Source organism: Seriola aureovittata, chromosome 7, assembly GCF_021018895.1.
Source record: "Seriola aureovittata isolate HTS-2021-v1 ecotype China chromosome 7, ASM2101889v1, whole genome shotgun sequence".
NCBI lineage: Eukaryota > Metazoa > Chordata > Actinopteri > Carangiformes > Carangidae > Seriola > Seriola aureovittata.
The window spans coordinates 19,029,115-19,048,794 of NC_079370.1; the positions used below are offsets into that span (position 1 = coordinate 19,029,115).

Sequence of the window (19,680 nt, forward strand, 5' to 3'; positions counted from 1 at the left end):
TGTCCAATATATATATTCTAGGTGCTGACACAAAAATCAGTAACAGACTAGTAAAAGAAACACAGTTGAGGGGATCAGACTCAAGAGAGATAAAAAAACACTTTCTTCCTGGAAACCTTTGCTTTTCCAAATACTACTGCCATCATTACAGCAGCCCAACTCTTCAGTTAATACTTGAGTTTGAAATATAAAATCCTTTTGTTGCAGCCTCATAAAATTCTGAAATTTAGTAATGTTTTCAAACTCACCACTTCACACCTTTGTGCTTTAGGGAAATCATAGGATTTGAGGGAGCTATTTGGCTTGATAACAAAATCAGGAATTACATAAACAACATTACAACTGTGTTTGCAGTTTACTTTTTTCCCCCAAGCATAATTATCACTTTTGGAAGGTCTGCCCTTCTCTGTAGGCACTAATTAAGTTCCATGTACTGTATTTTCGCTCAGCAGTATGGAAATTAACCTGCAGTGTTTTGAAACTTGCTGCGTAATTCATCACATTGAACATAATGCCTTTTCTTAGCTTCGTACACACGCACATGAATACTTCCAACTGGAAAACTTAAAAAAAAAAAAAATCAATCCACACTTTCATCTGCATGACTAACGAAGACATCACAACTTTTACAAATAAAAACTGCACATTGTTCACACATTGTTGCCTCTTACCTTTAATGAGCGTGAGGAACTCCTCATGTTTGACCCTGTTGCTCTGCATGTCAATCTTCAGGGTCAACAGCAAAGTGAAGAGGAATTTGTGTTCTTCGTACAGACCCCGTGCTGCGTATTTGTACACCTCAAAAGTCATGAACTCTATGATGTTGGTGATGCGTTTGCTGGTGATAGGACTTTTGGAGGACCTGTTCAAGAAGAATTTCAAAGCAGATATGACATCCACAGTTTCATCCAATTTGCACAGTGTGTTAGCTGCTCTGTGTCACCTTGAAAGCCCCAAATTATAAATATCACTATCACAACTTGTCACATATTTTAAACAACAAAATAAACCTCATAACATAGGTAGCTATCGTTTCTGATTTATATCAGTTCTGACAACATATGGCAGTATCTCTTTCCTGCTGTAGTAACTGTATGGAAATGTGGCACAAGGAGAAAGATAACAGAGAGATAATGAGGTAAGAGTTAGGCAACAGATTGGAACTGTCTGGCTTCAGGACACTGGGATTATACATTATGAGCTATCTAAAGTACTGTTAATATAATTTTTCCCTTTTCAGAAATGAGTATTTTGGGAAAAGCTGTAATAGCTTCACAGACGTGTGCATTCAGCATCAGATTCAATCGCCAAGAATGTGGAACGAGTGCTCCAACTGCACCATCTGATGATACCAATAACCCAAACAAACCCCCGCCCAATGACATTCATCTCCGTGAGAGGAGCAAGAAATAAGCAATAAAAGTTTTTTCTATGTTTATAAAAGAAATCAGTTCATTACAGAGAGCAGAAAATGGCAGAATAATCTCACCTAGCCAGAGAGAGGTCAAAAAGTCCCAGGAACTGTCTCAGAGAGGTCTGATACATGACATTCACCATACTCATTTCAGTGATCAAGAAGTACAGGATACTGCCCCTGGTGGCCACTGAAAACACACAAACACGACAATTTTAACAGCAATGCCAAAAGAATTGTGGTTGTTGAAGCAAATGCTACGTTTTGCCTTTAATCATGAATCAAAAAAAGTCTCTTTACAGAGTCCTGTCACACACTTTCATAAAAAATATTGGCCAGTAGAATATGTTGTGAAAAACCGATGATGAAGTTAAATAAACTGTTTGTTTACTTTAACATTTGTTGCACAGATTGACACAGAGTTTTTATTATGAACCAAATCTGTTTTTAGGGATGGATTCGGTAGTGAAATTTTCTCTTGGACAATATCCATGTTTGTCGTTGCTTGAGCTGAATTACACACTGAAAATGAATCATTTTCATCTGATTGAACCTTGACTGAAACATGGCAGGCAATCAACCATACCAAATTACCAAAAAAAAAGTGTAAATTGTGTGTTTGAGCCAGTTGTCATGACCTACCAGGTCGGTACTCCTCTCTGGCAGCATTAATCTGGATCTCGGTCTCTGCAGCAATCTGTAGTTTCTGAGTAACCTCTTCAGCTGTGCGTTTGGTGTTGCCAAGGACAAGAATCAGACTCTCATCTTCCACCAGTGAACCCTACAAAGAGAGATATTTGCAAGTCAGAAAATAGATGAAAATGGAAACATTACCCATGAAATTGCAACGGTAATGGAGTTCAGAATTAGAGCCATAGCTGGAACTGATGTGCATGTATGATTTTCTCTTATTTGTGCATTGGGTGACCTCATTTACACAACTATCTGGTCACCATTTAAAGGTACTCCAGACAAGCATATTTTCTAGCAAATGTCACAAACAGTCTATTTTTTTATATTGCTCTCTCATAAAGGAAGGAAGCACTAAGAAGTCAGATAAACTGGTTTTAGAATTTAAAACAAGAATGTAAAAAAGTTGCTACAAACACTGCTACATTTTCCACACTAATGAATATCATATGCCCAAATCCCTAATTCAGTCAGAGGTAACGTTGTTTAATACTTCAGAGTGATTTCTGATATATCATAGTTTGAGATGTATTTCCTTGCCTGTGTGCTGGTCAGACGGTAGAGGAGGCTGTCCTCTAACTCCTTCATCTTTCTCTTGTTAGATGTCACATCTTCCAAGAGGTCTGTCCTCTCCTTCTCCAGTTCCTGGTGTCATAAGAGCACAGACAACACACAAACACATACATGAAGGTTATAAACCTGGCCATGGGATCATTAAAATCAAAAGGGTTTATGCCTCGTGAGGAGCAAGAAATTGATCAAAAAAGTTAGATGCTCTTTAGATTATAACATATTGCAAGTTCACGTTTTAACCTGGGACTGGGCAAGATGAAAGTTAAGTACATCCAGGCCTTATCTTGTATCCAGACAAAATCTCATCGCAATCTGGTCGTCAGTGTACTGACTGACACCCTTTACATGTTGCTCCTAACAGTATACAACCTGTCACAAGGATGTAAGGATTTTTATGGTCAAGATAACTGATAACCGTTATATGAAACTGGAGGGACGTATAGTATGTGAATGTCATAGCTGAGAGTTGTCTACACACGGGAGCTGTGACATAAAATGAAAGCAAATAACTGAACAACGATGTTGGGCTTTAGAAAGCTGCATGAACTGCAGAGATGCAGGCTTTATAGTTGAGGCAGTAGCTTCAGCTCCCATTATGATTAAATCCATATTTAGTACAGAGCCACTTCTCCCATCAGGCATAAATCCTTCATCTGATGATCAGCTATTACTAAGCCTTCCTACAGTCTTTTCACACTCACAATCAATGTGCCCTCTACATTGGGTGCAATTATAGTGCATTTCTATTGCCCCGGATGAAGGGATCAAGTCCCTGATACTTTTAGTGTCTTTGTGTATACAGGTGAAACTCAAAAAATTAGAATATCGTGCAAAGGTTCATTTATTCCAGCAATTAGATTTACAAGGTGAAACTAATGTATAACATAGGTTCATAACATGCAACTCAAGATATTTCAAGCCTTCATTTGATATAATTTTGATGATTATGGCTTACAACTTATGAAAACCTCAAATTGAAAATCTCAAAAAATTAGAATATCACATACAATTAATAGAAAGGGGATTTTAAACAGAGAAATATTGGCCCTCTGAAAGGTTTAATCTTGCATATGTACTTAGTACTTGGTTTGGGCCCCTTTTGCATGAATTACTGCCTCAATGCGGCATGGCATGGATGCTATCAGCCTGTGGCACTGCTCAGGTGTTATGGAAGACCAGGATGCTTTGATAGCGGCCTTCAGCTCTGCTGCATTGTTCGGTCTCATGTCTCTCATCTTTCTCTTGGCAATGCCCCATAAATTCTCTATGGGGTTCAGGTCTGGCGAGTTTGCTGGCCAATCAAGCACCGTTATCTGATGGTTATTTAACCAGGTTTTGGTACTTTTGGCAGTGTGGGCAGGTGCCAAGTCCTGTTGGAAAATGAAGTCAGCATCTCCATAAAGCTTGTCTGCTGAAGGAACCATGAAGTGTTCTAAAATCTCCTGATAGACAGCTGCGTTGACTCTGGACTCAAAGCACAGTGGACCAACACCAGCAGATGACATGGCTCCCCAAACCAACACAGACTGAGGAAACTTCACACTGGACTTCATGCATCTTGGATTGTGTGCATCTCCATTCTTCCTCCAGACTCTGGGACCTTGGTTTCCAAATGAGATGCAAAATTTGCTCTCATCGGAAAAGAGGACTTTGGACCACTGAGCAACAGACCAGTTCTTTTTGTCTTTAGCCCAGGTAAGACGCTTCTGACGTTGTTTGTTGTTCAGGAGCGGCTTGATAAGAGGAATACGACATTTGAAGCCCATTTGCAGGATCCGTCTGTGTGTGGTGGCTCTTGATGCACTAACTCCAGCCTCGGTCCACTGCTTGTGAAGTTCCCCCACACTTTTGAATGGCCTTTTCCTGACAATCCTCTCCAGACTCCGGTCATCCCTGCGGCTTGTGCACCTTTTTCTTCCACACTTTTCCCTTCCAGCTAACTTTCTATTAATGTGCTTTGATACAGCACTTTGAGAACATCCAACTTCTTTTGCAATTACCTTTTGAGGCTTTCCCTCCTTGTGGAGGGTGTCAATGATGGTTTTCTGCACAACTGTCAGGTCAGCAGTCTTCCCCATGATTGTGAATTCTACTGAACCAGACTGAGAGACCATTTAAAGACTCAGGAACCCTTCACAGGTGTTTTGAATTAATTAGCTGATGAGCGTGTGACACTTTGAGCCTATAGTATTGAACCTTTTCCAAATATTCTAATTTTCTGAGATTTGGAATTTGGGGTTTTCAAAAACTGTAAGCCATGATCATCAAGATTATAACAAATAAAGCCTTGACATATCTCACTTTGCATGTACTGAGTTTATATCACGTGTTAGTTTCACATTTGAAGTTGAATTGCTGACTTGAATGAACTTTTGAACAATATTCTAATTTTTTGAGTTTCACCTGTATGTGCACTATTTCTGGGAGTGTGGTTGTTTCTTTACATTGTGTCTAAAGAGCGTAGTGATTGCCATGTTCTATATTCAAAGGGTGATAATAACCTCTCAGTTATATTGTCACACAGCTTGTGTTTGCCAGAGAGAGAAAATGAAGTTCACAGTAGGAAGAGGTGTTGCAAGCCCGCATGTAAATGGTCTCCAAGGGCTCCCAGGAAATACAATGATCTAAGGAATTTGCATTTAGTCAGAGGTATATTGTTCCTGCAGAAACATACTGAAGTTTAAACAAACTAATTGGTAACTATGTAACAGTATGTCACATCTTAATTGAAACAAGTAGCTAAAATAAATAGAGTGGCTACCATTTTCTTTGATTAACTTTACCTGTTTTTCTGTGAGGATGACTCTGCCCAGCAGCTGGTCCTCCAGTCCTCTCATGGTGACAGTGAAGTCAATGATGGAGGTGCGAGCACTGATTTCTGGGGTGTAAGCCGGATTAGGCAGCTTGGTGGTCACATATAGCCTAAAACCCTTCATCACATCCACCTCTTTGTCACCCACTTTCACCTGCAAAAGGAAAACAGAGTATCAAAGACACATACTCATTTACAGTTAGAATATTGACTTTATTATCAGCACAATACCAAAAATAAAGAGCATATAAAATACCTATACATATACAATATATAAAGATCAAAAGCACATGTACAGTAAGAAGCAATTTGTGGAGGGAAGTTTTCTTTTTACTGCATTTATTTGTCTTGATTATTCAAATCCTTCCTAAACCACTTCACGAAGACAAATAACAACACATAGTCACACATTTGTCATGTCAGTCAGTCATTTACGCAAAAGCCACAATTTAAAAAAAACAACTTATGAATAGGCCAACTGACAGAAACACTTCCTGTGTGTTTCCATTCATGTGCGCATGTATGTGGATATATGCTTGTGTTTGCTCTGATCAGCGTTTAATTACTCATGACAGTATAACTTCTAATTATCCATCTGCCGGTTTTTCCCTGGAGCTGTTGTCTGCAGACACCTTCAATTCGTCCTCACACCAAGATATTAATAGAAAGTACAGCTTTTCAGGAAAGGGTGGGAGAGAGAGGTACGAGGGAGAGCATAAACACCTCTACTCAGGCCTCTTAGGTAGTCGAGAGACTTCTGGTTGAATATGTTGTCTGCATCGAAGATATGCTTACTTGCAATCACCATAAGGTGTGAGTGTGAGCACGTTTTCCTGCAGTTGTACTTTAGGTTCAATGCATGTGTGCTTGTTTGATGTATGCGTGAGACAGAGGGAGGCAGCTGCTGCTGTGTCAGCTGCTGAATAACCAGCATCAGCCAGAGCCACGAGTTGAGAGGCGATAATGAGAGAGAGAGAGAGAGAGAGAGAGAGAGAGAGAGAGAGAGAGAGAGAGAGAGAGAGAGAGAGAGAGAGAGAAATGCCTGTAAGCAGACTTAAACTCTGCCTCTTTCTCACAACCTAATACAATCTGTATAGTTTTATTTATATATATAAAAATATATATATATATATATATATATATATATATATATATATATATATATATTTGTGTTTGAGCTGGAGTGAGACAGAGTGGGAAGTAAAAAGCCATCCTTGTGATATACAGTACGACAATAAATTCACAAATAATGCATTTCCGCTAAGCTCTTAATTGTGTTTTGTGGAAATTGTTTCTCAAATCTTTACAAGCAAGACAGAAAAGACACATTTATGTGTGCAATAAAAATGCTTTTTGGAAAGCTCAAACCAATTTATTGACAGAAAGACCAATTTAGAGTTTCTTGTCACGTGCAATTCTGTATTTCCTGTAATACCCAGAATTAACATTCAAAGCTTGCTTCAGGGATGTCATTTTGGCTAATAAAATGCAGACAAAATAATAACCATTCAAACCATTCTCTGCAATTTCCCAAATTAAAAATATCTCACTCCGACAGAACATTACATAAAAGATATCTAACAGGGAGGGGGATCAATATTGGATTTCACTTCTCATCAACAGGAAATGTAGTTTCTTGAAGCCAGTGAGACTCTAAAGAACAATACTGTAATTTTGTTTAATGGCCTACACTCTCATTATGAACTCATTAGACTTGCCATGGTAGAAATCACTTTGAGTGCGGCTACATATTAAATGCAGGAACATCATGTTTGTCTATTAGATTTAATTTGAAACGATTTTAAGTGCTAATTAAATGACCTCACTAATGGTGATATTTAGGGGCTGATTATGGCCTGGATATTAACATTTTCTTCTCATCTCACACTTAGCTGCTAAAAAATACAACACCACTACTTGAACAAGGCACAGAAAAAAAACTGTGTACTTCGTCGTCGTCTCCCGCTTATCCGGATCCGGGTCGCGGGGGCAGCAGCCTCAGCAAAGAGGTCCAGACGGCCCTCTCCCCTGCCACTTCCACCAGTTCCTCCGGGAGAATCCCGAGGCGTTCCAAGGCCAGCCGAGAGATATAATCTCTCCAGCGTGTCCTTGGTCGGCCCCGAGGCCTCCTCCCGGTGGGACATGCCCGAAACACCTCCCCGGGGAGGCGTCCAGGAGGCATCCTCACCAGATGCCCGAACCACCTCAACTGGCTCCTCTCGACATGGAGGAGCAGCGGCTCTACTCCGAGCCCCTCCCGGATGACCGAGCTCCTCGCCCTATCTCTAAGGCTGAGCCCGGCCACCCTGCGGAGGAAACTCATTTCGGCCGCTTGTATTCGCGATCTCGTTCTTTCGGTCATTACCCAAAGCTCATGACCATAGGTGAGGATCGGAACGTAGATCGACCGGAAAATCGAGAGCTTCGCCTTCCGGCTTAGCTCCCTCTTCCCCACAACGGACCGATTCAGCGCCCGCATCACTACTGACGCCGCCCCAATCCGCCTGTCGATCGCCCGCTCCATCCTACCCTCACTCGTGAACAAGATCCCGAGATACTTAAACTCCTCCACCTGAGGTAGAGCCCCCCGCCCCCCCCCCCCCCCCCCGACCCGGAGCGAGCAATCCACCCGTTTCCGGCTGAGAACCATGGCCTCAGACTTGGAGGTGCTGATCTTCATGCCAGCCGCTTCACACTCGGCCGCGAACCGCCCCAGCGAGAGCTGAAGGTCAGCGCTCGATGAAGCTAAGAGGACCACATCACCCGCAAAAAGCAGAGACGAGATCCTCCCGCCACCGAACCCTAACCGTCCACCACCCGGCTGCGCCTAGAAATTCTGTCCATAAAAGTTATGAACAGAACCGGTGACAAAAGGGCAGCCCTGGCGGAGTCCAACCCTCACCGGGAACAGGTCCGACTTACTGCCGGCTACGCGAACCAGACTCACACTCCTTTGGTACAGGGACTTAATGGCCGCTAACAAGGGGCCATCCACCCCATACTCCCGGAGCGCCCCCCACAGGGAGCCCCTGGGAACACGGTCGTAAGCTTTCTCCAAATCCACAAAACACATGTGGACTGGATTGGCAAACTCCCATGACCCCCTCCAGCACCCTAGCGAGGGTAAAGAGCTGGTCCACAGTTCCACGCCCAGGACGAAAACCACATTGCTCCTCATCGATCTGAGGTTCAAGTATCGACCGGACCCTCTTTTCCAGTACCCTGGCATAGACCTTACCAGGGAGGCTGAGGAGTGCAATTCCCCGGTGGTTGGAACACACCCTCTGGTCTCCCTTCTTAAAGATGGGGACCACCATCCTGGTTTGCCACTCCAGGGGCACTGCCCCCGATGTCCACGCAATGTTGAAGAGGCGTGTCAACCAAGACAGTCCTACAACATCCAGAGCCTTGAGATACCCAGGGCGGATCTCATCAACCCCCGGGGCTCCGCCACCGCGCAGTTGTTTCACTACCTCGGCGACTTCTGCCCCGGAGATTAGACCATCCATCCCCAGGTCTCTTGGCTCTGTTTCCTCCATGGAATACGTGTTGGTGGGATTGAGGAGCTCCTTAAAGTATGCCTTCCACCGTCCGACTATATCCTCAGTTGATGTCAGCAGTTCCCCGCCCCCACTGTAAACAGTGTGAGCGAGTTGCCGCCTTCCTCCCCTGAGGCGCCGGACGGTTTGCCAAAACCTTTTTGGAGCCGAACGATAGTCTTCCTCCATTGTCTCACCGAACTCCTCCCACGCCCGAGTTTTTGCCTCAGCAACTGCCGCGGCTGCACCCCGCTTGGCCCGCCGGTACCAGTCAGCTGATTCCGGAGACCCACAGGCCAACCAGTAGGCCTCCTTCTTCAGCCTGACGGCTTCCCCCACCCCTGGTGTCCACCAGCGGGTACGGGGGTTACCGCCACGACTGGTCCCAGCTACCTTGCGGCCGCAGCTTGCAACAGCCGCCTCAACAATAGCAGAGCGGAACAAGGCCCATTCGGACTCAATGTCCCCCACCGCCCTCGGGACGCGATCGAAGCTCTGCCGGAGGTGTGTGTTGAAAATCATCTTGACGGGTTCTTCCGCCAGGCTTTCCCAGCAGACCCTCACAACCCGTTTGGGCCTGCCAGGTCTGCGCGGCGTCTTCCCCCGCCATCTGATCCAACTCATCACCAGGTGGTGGTCGGTTGACAACTCTGCTCCTCTCTTCACCCGAGTGTCCAAAACATGCGGCCGCAGGTCTGATGATACGACTACAAAGTCGATCATAGACTAGAAAAACTGTGTACTTGACTTACATAAACTTACAAATAGAACCTCATCAGTGAATCATCTGAATCATCTTAATTTTCTAACAACAATTTTACAGCAGTAACTATCTGTCTAGGTAATTATTGAGTTCAATCCATATGGCAACACAAAATGTCTGTAACATGTCTGATATTTTTAAGTGTCAATAAACAAAACAAAAGTAAATCCTTGACTATGTTTGTGAACAAGCATCTAAAGTGTCAGTAACACTTAACTAGAGAAAGAAAAATTGAAGTTTTTAGTATTTCAATAAACAACAGCAGTAAAAAAAATGTGTTTCTCTACTTAACCTTGCTCTAAGTTGTAAAATAAATTTCCCTGGTTACTGGTGGGTTTTAAAAAGATACCTACAGTAATGAGTCAAAAGAGACCACAATTTGCTACAGTATAAAACCTTTTTAAAAGTTAGTGCAGCTGAACTTCTCTAAATTGAACAAAAAAAGTGGAAAACATGAAATCAATTATACCACAGACCCAGAAAAATAGGAAATAGGAAGGAATGATTCTGTACAGTCACTGAGTCTGCACACAATAAAACACACACTGTGAGTGACCAAGCTCACTGAGCACATTTTAATCTGTCCCCAGACAGTTAACATGATTTGGGTCAGGTGCTCCAGCTGGCATGATTAAAGAAACCAAAGACCATCTCCACCTCCAGCCAACACAACCCATGGTCTGCACTGCCAGTGAACAGGCTTGTTTTCCCCTTTGTGAGCTAATCAACCTGCATCAGTACAGGTGTGACAGCTGGCATAGTAGGAGGGAAGTGGCCCCAAAGTCCCATCGTGCCTCTGACCAGCACTCAAAACACACCTGTCCATTTCACACGCCTCTAAACGAGGTTAAAAAAAAAAAAAAGAAATCTGGTACACAAAGATCTTAGGATGGTTATATCTGCCATGTTACCTTGTAAGTGGAGCCAGTTTTGATGAAGTTTTTCTCCAGGATGTTGTCGAGTGCAGGGTCCAACTCCTCCCCTACGTCCTCAATCAAAAGGGGATGCCCGAGAGACAGACTATCCTCCAGGTGGTTCTTGAAGTACTTATGGTTCAGTGAGGTGATCTAAGACAGAAAAATTAACCTCTAGTTAATAGATGGATTTAAAAATGGCATTTGTGTGATCTCAATCTGGAATGCAGTTGGCAGCTGGAAGCCACTGCCCCTTTGAAGGAATCAATGCTCCCATTGAGGGAAATCTCAAATGTTTTGTGTAACACAGAAGTAAATATGTGTTGATTTTAAAATATAATCACCTCAACAGCAGTCACATTTGTTTCCAACAGACTGATGCCAGACTAGTGAGCTAATCACTCAATTAAAAAAAAACAGAAAGTGAGGAGGATCTGATTCTGTTGAGGAGAGGGATACATTTGACTTCTCGCTCATTCCCTCCTTCTCCTAAGCTACAAAGGCCAGCCTCTGTCTGGGAATTGTGACAATCCAAACTAATAATACATCACTTATTAAGATTTTTAGAAAACCATATATTTAAAAAAAAAAAATACAGTTGGTCTAATGAGGTGACTTGTGGAAGGGCTTTAAACCCGCTGCTTAGGGGAATGCGTCTTCAGGAAACTCATAATAGGATCGCAGAATGCATTCACTCGGCTGAGAGATTGCCCCTAACAGGGCCACTGACCTTGGCTGGTCTTATTACGCCAGCAGAATTTTGCGAAGGAAAAGCATGTTGAACAATGGAAAGGACTAGAGGGCAAAAACAACACTACAGAATCTGAGGATCTAGGAGTATTACAACAAGCAATGTGAAGATTTTAGAGGCTGCTGAAAATCAAAATCTCACATTACGAAGCTGGAAGCTACATATTAATTTGGTAGCCATGAAAAGTAATGACATTGATATTCTGACTTAAGGTTGGTGTAGCTGAGTTGAACATGTTATTTATGATCTACTATTCCGTTTAATGTCATTTTTTGGCAATTTTACACTATAACAAAAATAATGAAAACACAGAAACAGTAACTTGACACACTGCAGGCCATCAGTGGCTTTTGGAAATTATATTGTGAAAAGTTGATTATGCAACATAATTAATTGACCCACCAGAGTGCTGCTGCTGTTCTTGTATATTCATTGTTATGCCCTCATCATACATTACAGAATGTAGCAGCAAACACGTCACATACAGTGGCTGCATAAGTATTCAGACCCCTTCATTTTTTCATACTTTTTTGTGCTTTAGATTTAATTCTAAAAGGAAAAAATACTCACTAACCCAATATGACAAACTGAAAACCTATTTTCAGACATTTTTGCAAATTTAGTAAAAATCAAACTGAAATCTTGCATTTCCAAATCTTTCAGGACCTTTATTTAGTACTTTGTACGTGTAATTCAATTTGCAACAGACTCCAGTCAAGAGACACATATCAATGATAAATAAAGCACACAGTTCGCACCTAATCACAGTTTGTAGTGTCACAGCAAAGAATCTGAATATTTTTGTAAATAAGAGATTACCGTTTGTGTTGTTTGAATTAATTAAAAAATATTTATACAAACATGCTTTCACTTTTTTAATTATGAGTTTTTTAGTGTCGATTGATGGGCAAAAGGGCAACACAATAAACAACAATACAAAGAGTGCAAAAATGAAAAAAAAAAAAATCCCAAACCTGCAGCTCATTCCTGGTTTCCTTGTTCTTAATCCAGATTTTTCCTTGCGTCTGTGGGTCAATAAGGAGGGGGAAGCGGGCAGCTTTGGTGACAATGATGCCATTCTGAATAGAAAGGTCATCACTGGGGAGCCCCTATGAGATGACAAACAAATGACTGGTGAGGCTCAATCCGTGTGTTTACTTAAGCAAATGCCACCTAATTCAAATGCATATAACTAATCTGTTTTTTTTTCTACAGTGCTATTTCATTTAGCAGCAGCACACATTGATACGATAAACACATTTATCGTGTAAAGAATGAAATAAGTCAGTGAACTGCAATCTATATATACCATGTCTAGGTAATATGTTTCATACAGAAAAGGTCAAGTTTCTTTAACTTCAGATATTCTCCAGGTAGGGTTTTTGGTGATTATGCTGATGTTTTTGTGTAAACACAAACACTGCTTATCTACTAATCACCTATCCAAGGAAATAGATCAGCAACATACAGTATAAATCACATACTGTGTATACAACGTCAATATGGACTAAAAATATTTCTTTAGTTGATTTGATCAGTAGTTGTTACCAAAGAAGATCACTGACCTGTAGGTTCCATTCGCTAACAGTGGGTGCATCTATGAGCAGTTCAGTCAGATTGAGATTGTTGCCAAATGGGATGCAACGCTGCTTCAACTCCCACTGCCAGTCACTCAGTAGGAGATTACGAAACTCCTGATTGAAGGGGCCGGAGTAAGAGAGGAATGCTGTGGCTAGAAGAACATCACCTGGAATAAGGAGACAAAGCTGTCATTGAACATATTGTTGAAAGTACTGTACTCCATGGGCTTGTAATTTAATAGTAACTTCTTGTTTGTTTAATTAATCATCTGACAGAAATGCTGTCAAATCATGCCTTATACATCCAAACAACATTTCTAAAAAATATGTTATCAATGATAAAACATTGATTATTCAGTTTCAGATACATCTCTCTGATGTCAACATTTTTTGACCAACAGTTAAGTTTAGGAATAAGCTTTGAAACCCACCGACAAGGCGTTTGGTTTGGGCAGCAAACTCTTTGCTCTGCTCTGTCCATCTCTCCTTCTCGCCAGCGAGACCGCTGATGAGACTGGACGCTGTCTGCATTTTGTGTCTGCAGCGCTCAGCATCCTCCAGCAGTGTCTGATGGGAAGAGAGGGCAGATAAACAGGTCAGTGGGTTGATGTGTCCAACTTGCTCTTCATCAATCCATCTAACCCTCATTCAACCAGTCATTTTCTGTATGTCTACATATTTATAGCAATCTCAGTTCTGTGTATAAAGACACAGTGCATGTTCACATCAGTACTGAAATTCCTCCATGTGCCTCAGTACAAAGACATGCAGGTTAGGTTAATTTAAACTCTCTGAATGTTGTCTGTCTGTATGTCTTAGCCCAGTGAAAGGCATCTACCTCTACCATGCTGGGTTAGGCTTGCATCAGCTCAATAGATGGATGGATGCATATGTTTGCATTTTCTGTCAGTACGTTTGTCCTATGTCAATTCCCAAATAATCTTTCTTTTAAAAAGTATTGCAAAAGATCACTGGCACCTCTAAGCTATTTATCACAATTATCTCTATCAGTTGTGCACTGTCAATAATATGGTTGTTTGTCTAATAGCAATGATGTCATCAATAAAGACTGCCTAACAGCCATTGTCTGAGCCTCAAATGCTTGCAACGAGGCCGTCGATCTCGCTTTTGGCCCCTAGAGATGAACAGCTCTGCGTCCTAATCACAAAATTATGAAAAGAGTCAACTTGGGCTGTCCAGATTTCCTAATCAGGGAGTGTTGACGCAAATACTGTTCCATTTACATGTTATTTGTCACAGAACACATAGTACTGATGTTGAAAAACACAAACACAGTAGACATTCATTTAAAAAGCGGCACTAGGGTAACTCAGGTTGAGTAATTTTTCCGTTTCCATGTTTTGTTGCAGGTTATCACAGGTCTTCCGGCTGTGTTTTAAAGACAGTTGATTTCTGGGAATTCAGTTTACAGGCTCATCTATTTTATTTAAAAAAAAAAAAAAAAGGAGCAGCTCATTTGATGTGCTGAGATTTTGTTAAAACACTGTATTATGATGGTAGGATGTTCAATCATGAGCAGCAAGTTAAGGCTTTCTACCCTACCTTCAAGAAGCACAGCTTGGTCATAAATAGCATGGTTGCATGTCTCTCAGGACAGCATAAGATTAAGAAATGTATATTTTTTAACAAACAGACACAGGTAAAGACACTACTTACAGACTTTTATTAATCTTAATTAAGGTCATAATTTAATGTTCACTTTGTTCAACATTTTTTCCACTCATGAACAATATGCTTTAACTTAGAAACTTACTGCTGCTGTAAAAGGACAGGAGTAAGCTGAGATAGAGAATAAAATATCATTGTTCCGGGAAATCATGAACTGAATCAATAAAGCACAAAGACAGTTGTGCCAGCCATATAAAGGTAAGTGAATTACGAAAGAAAATGGGATCACCAGTTTGGATCCAGGCTGAGCAGTGCAATGTCATGTGCTATTAAAACTCAGCTAAGCATATTAATATTGTAATTCCTCAGTATATTAGAGGCGTCAGTGGAACAGACCAACACTAGATATCCAGTTGTAGGAGCTGTTATCTGATATTAATTCATTTTAATACATTTTTTAAAAGAGAAAAAGTCACTGAAATGTCACCAGTTTGTGCAAGGTAGCTCATATCGTAAGTATTTATTACATTTACATTAAATAAACGATGATGCTATAAAGCTCCAGGTGTAGAAGCGGCAGCACCCATTAAATAATTCATATCACATCTGTTCAGATCACATGATCCAATTATTGTTTCAGTTGTCTTTCGAGCACATACTGTTCCTGTTTTGTGTGGTAACCTGATTTATTTATGTGTTTCAAGGAGGGTAAATAAAACTATTGACCTGTTTCTCCATCATGGCCTTTTCATACTCCCCCTGTACCACATCCAGCTCTGCCTGCTTGGCATCCAGCTCAGCCTGAGCCTTCTGAAGGTCCACATTAGCTATGGCCAGACGATTCTGCTGCACAGCCAAGTTAGCCTAATAAAGAAGGGAAGAGGGAGAGAGAGAGCGAGACAAAGGGATATGTGATTCCTTTATTGCAAAAGTTCACAGAGAGATAGGAGGAGAGAAAAGACAAAAGAAAGGAAAGAGCAGATGAGGTGAACATATGGAGGATTTGACAGAAAAAGAGAAATGTGGTAGGAATGAATGTTTTATCTGAAGAAAAATTGGGACAGTTCTGTCTAGAGAGCAAAAACAAACAAATAAATTTAAAACGTTATTTAAAAAAAAGGATTGGAGGTAAAAATGTAGAAAATACATCTTTTTAGATTTTGGAACTGTAAAGATGTGTCACAGGCGCAGATGTAGGGACTAAGAGCTTGAGTCGTCAAACTGGAGATGCAAGAACAGAGCTTTACAGGAGAAAATGGGGGCAATAGATAGAAACTGGAAATAAACAGTGGTAAAGGGGTGATGAGAAGGGCAAGGGAGGAGGAAAGGGAAGCTGAGGACGAGCAAGGAAAAGCAGAAAGGATATTTTCTGGGTAGAGCTGGGGCTGTGGAGAAAGCACTGCAAGACATTTAGAAACAGAGATTTGGAGAAAAGTTGTGAGTATGTATAAGTGTTTGTGTGTCTGACTGCGTTTGGGTGGCCTGTAGAAGACGAAATCTGGAGTATTCATTTAATATTAATTGACATCCGAGAGGACCATCCCTGCCTGTCTTTCTGCCTGCCTGTCTGTCTAACTGTATCTCTGTCTGGCAGCCTGGCTGGCCAGCTTAAAAGGAAGCTACCACTGAGCTGGAAACCAAAAAATCAATTTGCCAGGCTGTGTTCCACACGAAAGCAAAAGGTCAGGATCAAAGAGGAGAGGCAGAGAGTTCTCATGGAGGTTGTACAGAATAAGGGAAAAACATAATGTATGTGCATGTGTGTGCATGTGTGTAAAAGAGAGAGAAAGAGAAGATGTGAAAAAGGATCAGGACAGAGCAGAAACATAAAGGTGCAAATAAAATGGAGAAAAGTGGCAGAGGTCGAAATAAGTAGGAAAATGAGACCTGGAAAAAAGGAGGGATTTAAACGTAAAAAGGAACAATACAATGACTGAAGGGCAAGCAGAGGTGATCATCAGGCAAAGTTCTAGCGAACACAATCAAAAAGTATAACTACATTCTAGTTGAACCTTTTAAATTATTGTAATGCATCAGACATCCAGACTGCAGTGGCAGAAAGACAAACTAGAAAAAAAGGACTTGGGACATTTGCATGAAATCACTGGCTGTAGCAAACAGGTGAAAACACCTATGAACTGGTGAAATATACTATAGCTTATAATGTTGCTTTTTCTAGACATAATCCCAGTACTCTGAGCATGTGTATTAATCAAGGGTTTGGTGTGCAGTGTTTGGTGTGTAGCTCTGCACCATTTTCTGCTGTCAGCATGTGTATATGGAATTAACACTGAAGTGCCAGTGCATAGAAGCATTTAATTAGTGCAGCTTGAATGTAAAAAAAAGACGTCAGTCACTTCGATATTAACAGAACCTTTACTGTAGAAATCAGTATATCTCATTTCATTTTGTTGTAGAAAAGCTGAGTTTCAAAAGCTTATTCATAATTAAGCTAATTCATGAGTCAAACCTTGACATTGGTTTGACTTTGTAAATTTAATCTTTTGCTGATGTAAGAGCCTGATTTTCATATTCAATATTATTATGATTATTACTACTAAATGAAGATGAGGAAGTTATTATCTTAAAATAAGTTTTCTGATGTTCACCCACACACACACCAACCAAACTCTTAATTCACCCTACAGAGAGTAATCTAAATTGCCGGACACTAATTAATATGATTAAATTGAAATTGGCCCTGGGAACTTGACTCGAGATGCACCCAATTTTATTTTTATTTAATTTCAAAGCCTAATTTTCTCTTTGTCTGTCAGTCTAAATTCTTTGGGGTACTTCTATTACCTACATCATCAGCAAATTGTTTCTGCCAAAGTGTGGGGATATGAATAAATCCTTTCATATCAGAGACAGTCTGTTCTGTTTCTGTAGCCCAGGGTTTCTCTGCAGAAAAACAACCGCTCTGCTCCACAGTAAGTGTTCCTGAATAATCAGAGTGGAAGAGTAGGAGGCCATGGACTTTGCCCAGTGTCTGCATGTGCATCTGTGTGTGCGTATCTGTGTGTGTATGTGTGTGTGTGTGTGTGTGTGTGTGTGTGTACACACTGGTGTTATTTGTGTTTGTTGATGTGATGACAGGTGCATCATAATGTGTGTAAGGGGACATTTAAGTGGATGACATAAGTCTGCTTATGTAAAGTGGATTTTACAGCAGATAATTTCAATCATCTATGGGTCCACGCAACCAATAACAACTTCACTTGAAGTATTTTTATATTCCAATTTTAATGCCATATACTGTCTACAGCAGTTCTGTTTCATCTTCTGCTGCATCACTGTGCTGGATCTGTATGTTACCTTCAAGGGTAAGACCTCCTTGTTGATGGAGAAGAAGGAGGCCATGGCTTTTGTCCAAGATGCAAGGCCGGCCACATTGCCACACACCCTCTTGGCTGTTTCAATGTTGTAGTCGGGCATGTCAAAATAAGGCTGCAGCAGCTCTACCATTTCCTCATTAATGGTGTCTTTGGGGAATTGCTGCAAGGCAGATAGAGGGGGAGAAAACATGGAAGGGCAGAGGGGAGAGAAGAGAATTTTCTAAATTAAAAAAAGGACCTGGACTTTTTCAGTCAATATAAAAAGAATATGGGCTATGGATTAATCACACATGTAACTCCCCTGTTACTTAAAAATAAAGACTGTAAGAGAAATGATGAAGATACACAGATGAATTTTGACTATGTGACATAAAGATAGAGGAGGGGAACAGCTAGTACAGGTATCTGCAATAAATGAGAGACGAGTTGTGAGAGTGAGACAGAGTGTAAGTATAAAAAAGAAACAGGGCAGAGAAGTTCGGATGCAGATATGAGGGACAGATGAATCCAAGAGGAACAGAAAAAAAAAAAAAAAATATGGAGAGAAGAGTGGGTGACTTAAAAAGGTAAGGAAGCAAAAAGAAAAAATATAAGATACAGAGGTACACAGGTAAGATAAAAGACCTGGTGCAGTGGTGTTGGGTGACAAGAGATGACAGAAGTAGCAGGAAAAACGGAGAGAGAGAGAGAGAGAGAGAGAGAGAGAGAGAGAGAGAGAGAGAGAGAGAGAGAGAGAGAGAGAGAAAAAAGCAACAATGACAGGGATGTAAAATTGGAACAAGTTGATGATCTAAGAAGAGCTGTGGACTGTTGTGGATTCAAATTTGCTTATTATTTTACTGGGCCAAACCTGTATTTCTGATCTCTTGAGCCAATATGTACAAGAGTATACACAAGTTTTATTAATATTGTTATTGTTACAAACAGTAAAATACAGCATTTGTAACATCTGAGAAAAAGGATAAGTTACACTGGGATGTTATTGAAGAGTGTAATGCAGATATTTCCTGAAATTATTTTATTTTGGTTAGTACCCACCAACATAAGATTTTAGCCTTATGTTTTCTGATTTCATTTTACAAAACAAATTTGATGGAAGGTCTGGTCTTTCAGTAATGCATGTACAACAATTTTACCTTTCCATCTTCTATATGGTAAATAACTCTATAGGTTTCCAGGAATATCACCCAAATCGTATGGTTTATAGCATATGTGAGCAAGCCCTCTGCAGCATCTACACCTTACTTCAATCTCAACTGTATAAAGTGGACATTAGCGAGCGTACCTGCAGACTGCCCAGGAAGTTTCCAGCTGTCATTAGTTTCAAGGACTCTTGCCATGACGGCGTGTTGCAGTTCTTCTCTGGGTCAATCTTTACTGTGTTGACCCGCCTCTGGAAGAGCAGCAGTACGCAGTCCATGATCCGCATGATGAGGTGAGGGGGGCGGCCGAGTGTGCGTACAGTGGCTATGTCTGATGGTTTGATTGTCTGAGTGGGTAAAGAGAGAGAAGGATTTAGACAATAAGAAAATAAGGACAACATAGGTTAACGAAGGTCTAGTCTTTAAGTGTATTTTACAGCAGAGTCAGGACACTCATAACAATAAAACAAGGAAAGCAATTACACTGGCATATTTTTCTTTCTATGTTGTAATTACTCTTTGTGCCCATCTCTGT

The 19,680-nt window shown here is 41.0% G+C and overlaps 1 protein-coding gene across 1 annotated transcript in view; it reads right to left on the reverse strand.

Annotated features, from left to right (window-relative positions):
- The window catches only part of dnah5 (dynein, axonemal, heavy chain 5), a 96,264-nt gene that overhangs the window by 16,568 nt on the left and 60,016 nt on the right, over positions 1-19,680 (reverse strand). Inside the window, exons 65-76 of the mRNA XM_056379909.1 lie at positions 19,289-19,492; positions 17,984-18,163; positions 15,392-15,529; positions 13,468-13,603; positions 13,022-13,203; positions 12,431-12,565; positions 10,703-10,858; positions 5,461-5,643; positions 2,645-2,749; positions 2,057-2,195; positions 1,490-1,604; positions 672-862 (exon numbers count right to left, since the gene is read on the reverse strand). Of these exons, the coding sequence (XP_056235884.1) occupies positions 672-862; positions 1,490-1,604; positions 2,057-2,195; positions 2,645-2,749; positions 5,461-5,643; positions 10,703-10,858; positions 12,431-12,565; positions 13,022-13,203; positions 13,468-13,603; positions 15,392-15,529; positions 17,984-18,163; positions 19,289-19,492 (1,864 nt within the window). The remainder of the gene's footprint in view (positions 1-671; positions 863-1,489; positions 1,605-2,056; positions 2,196-2,644; positions 2,750-5,460; positions 5,644-10,702; positions 10,859-12,430; positions 12,566-13,021; positions 13,204-13,467; positions 13,604-15,391; positions 15,530-17,983; positions 18,164-19,288; positions 19,493-19,680) is intronic.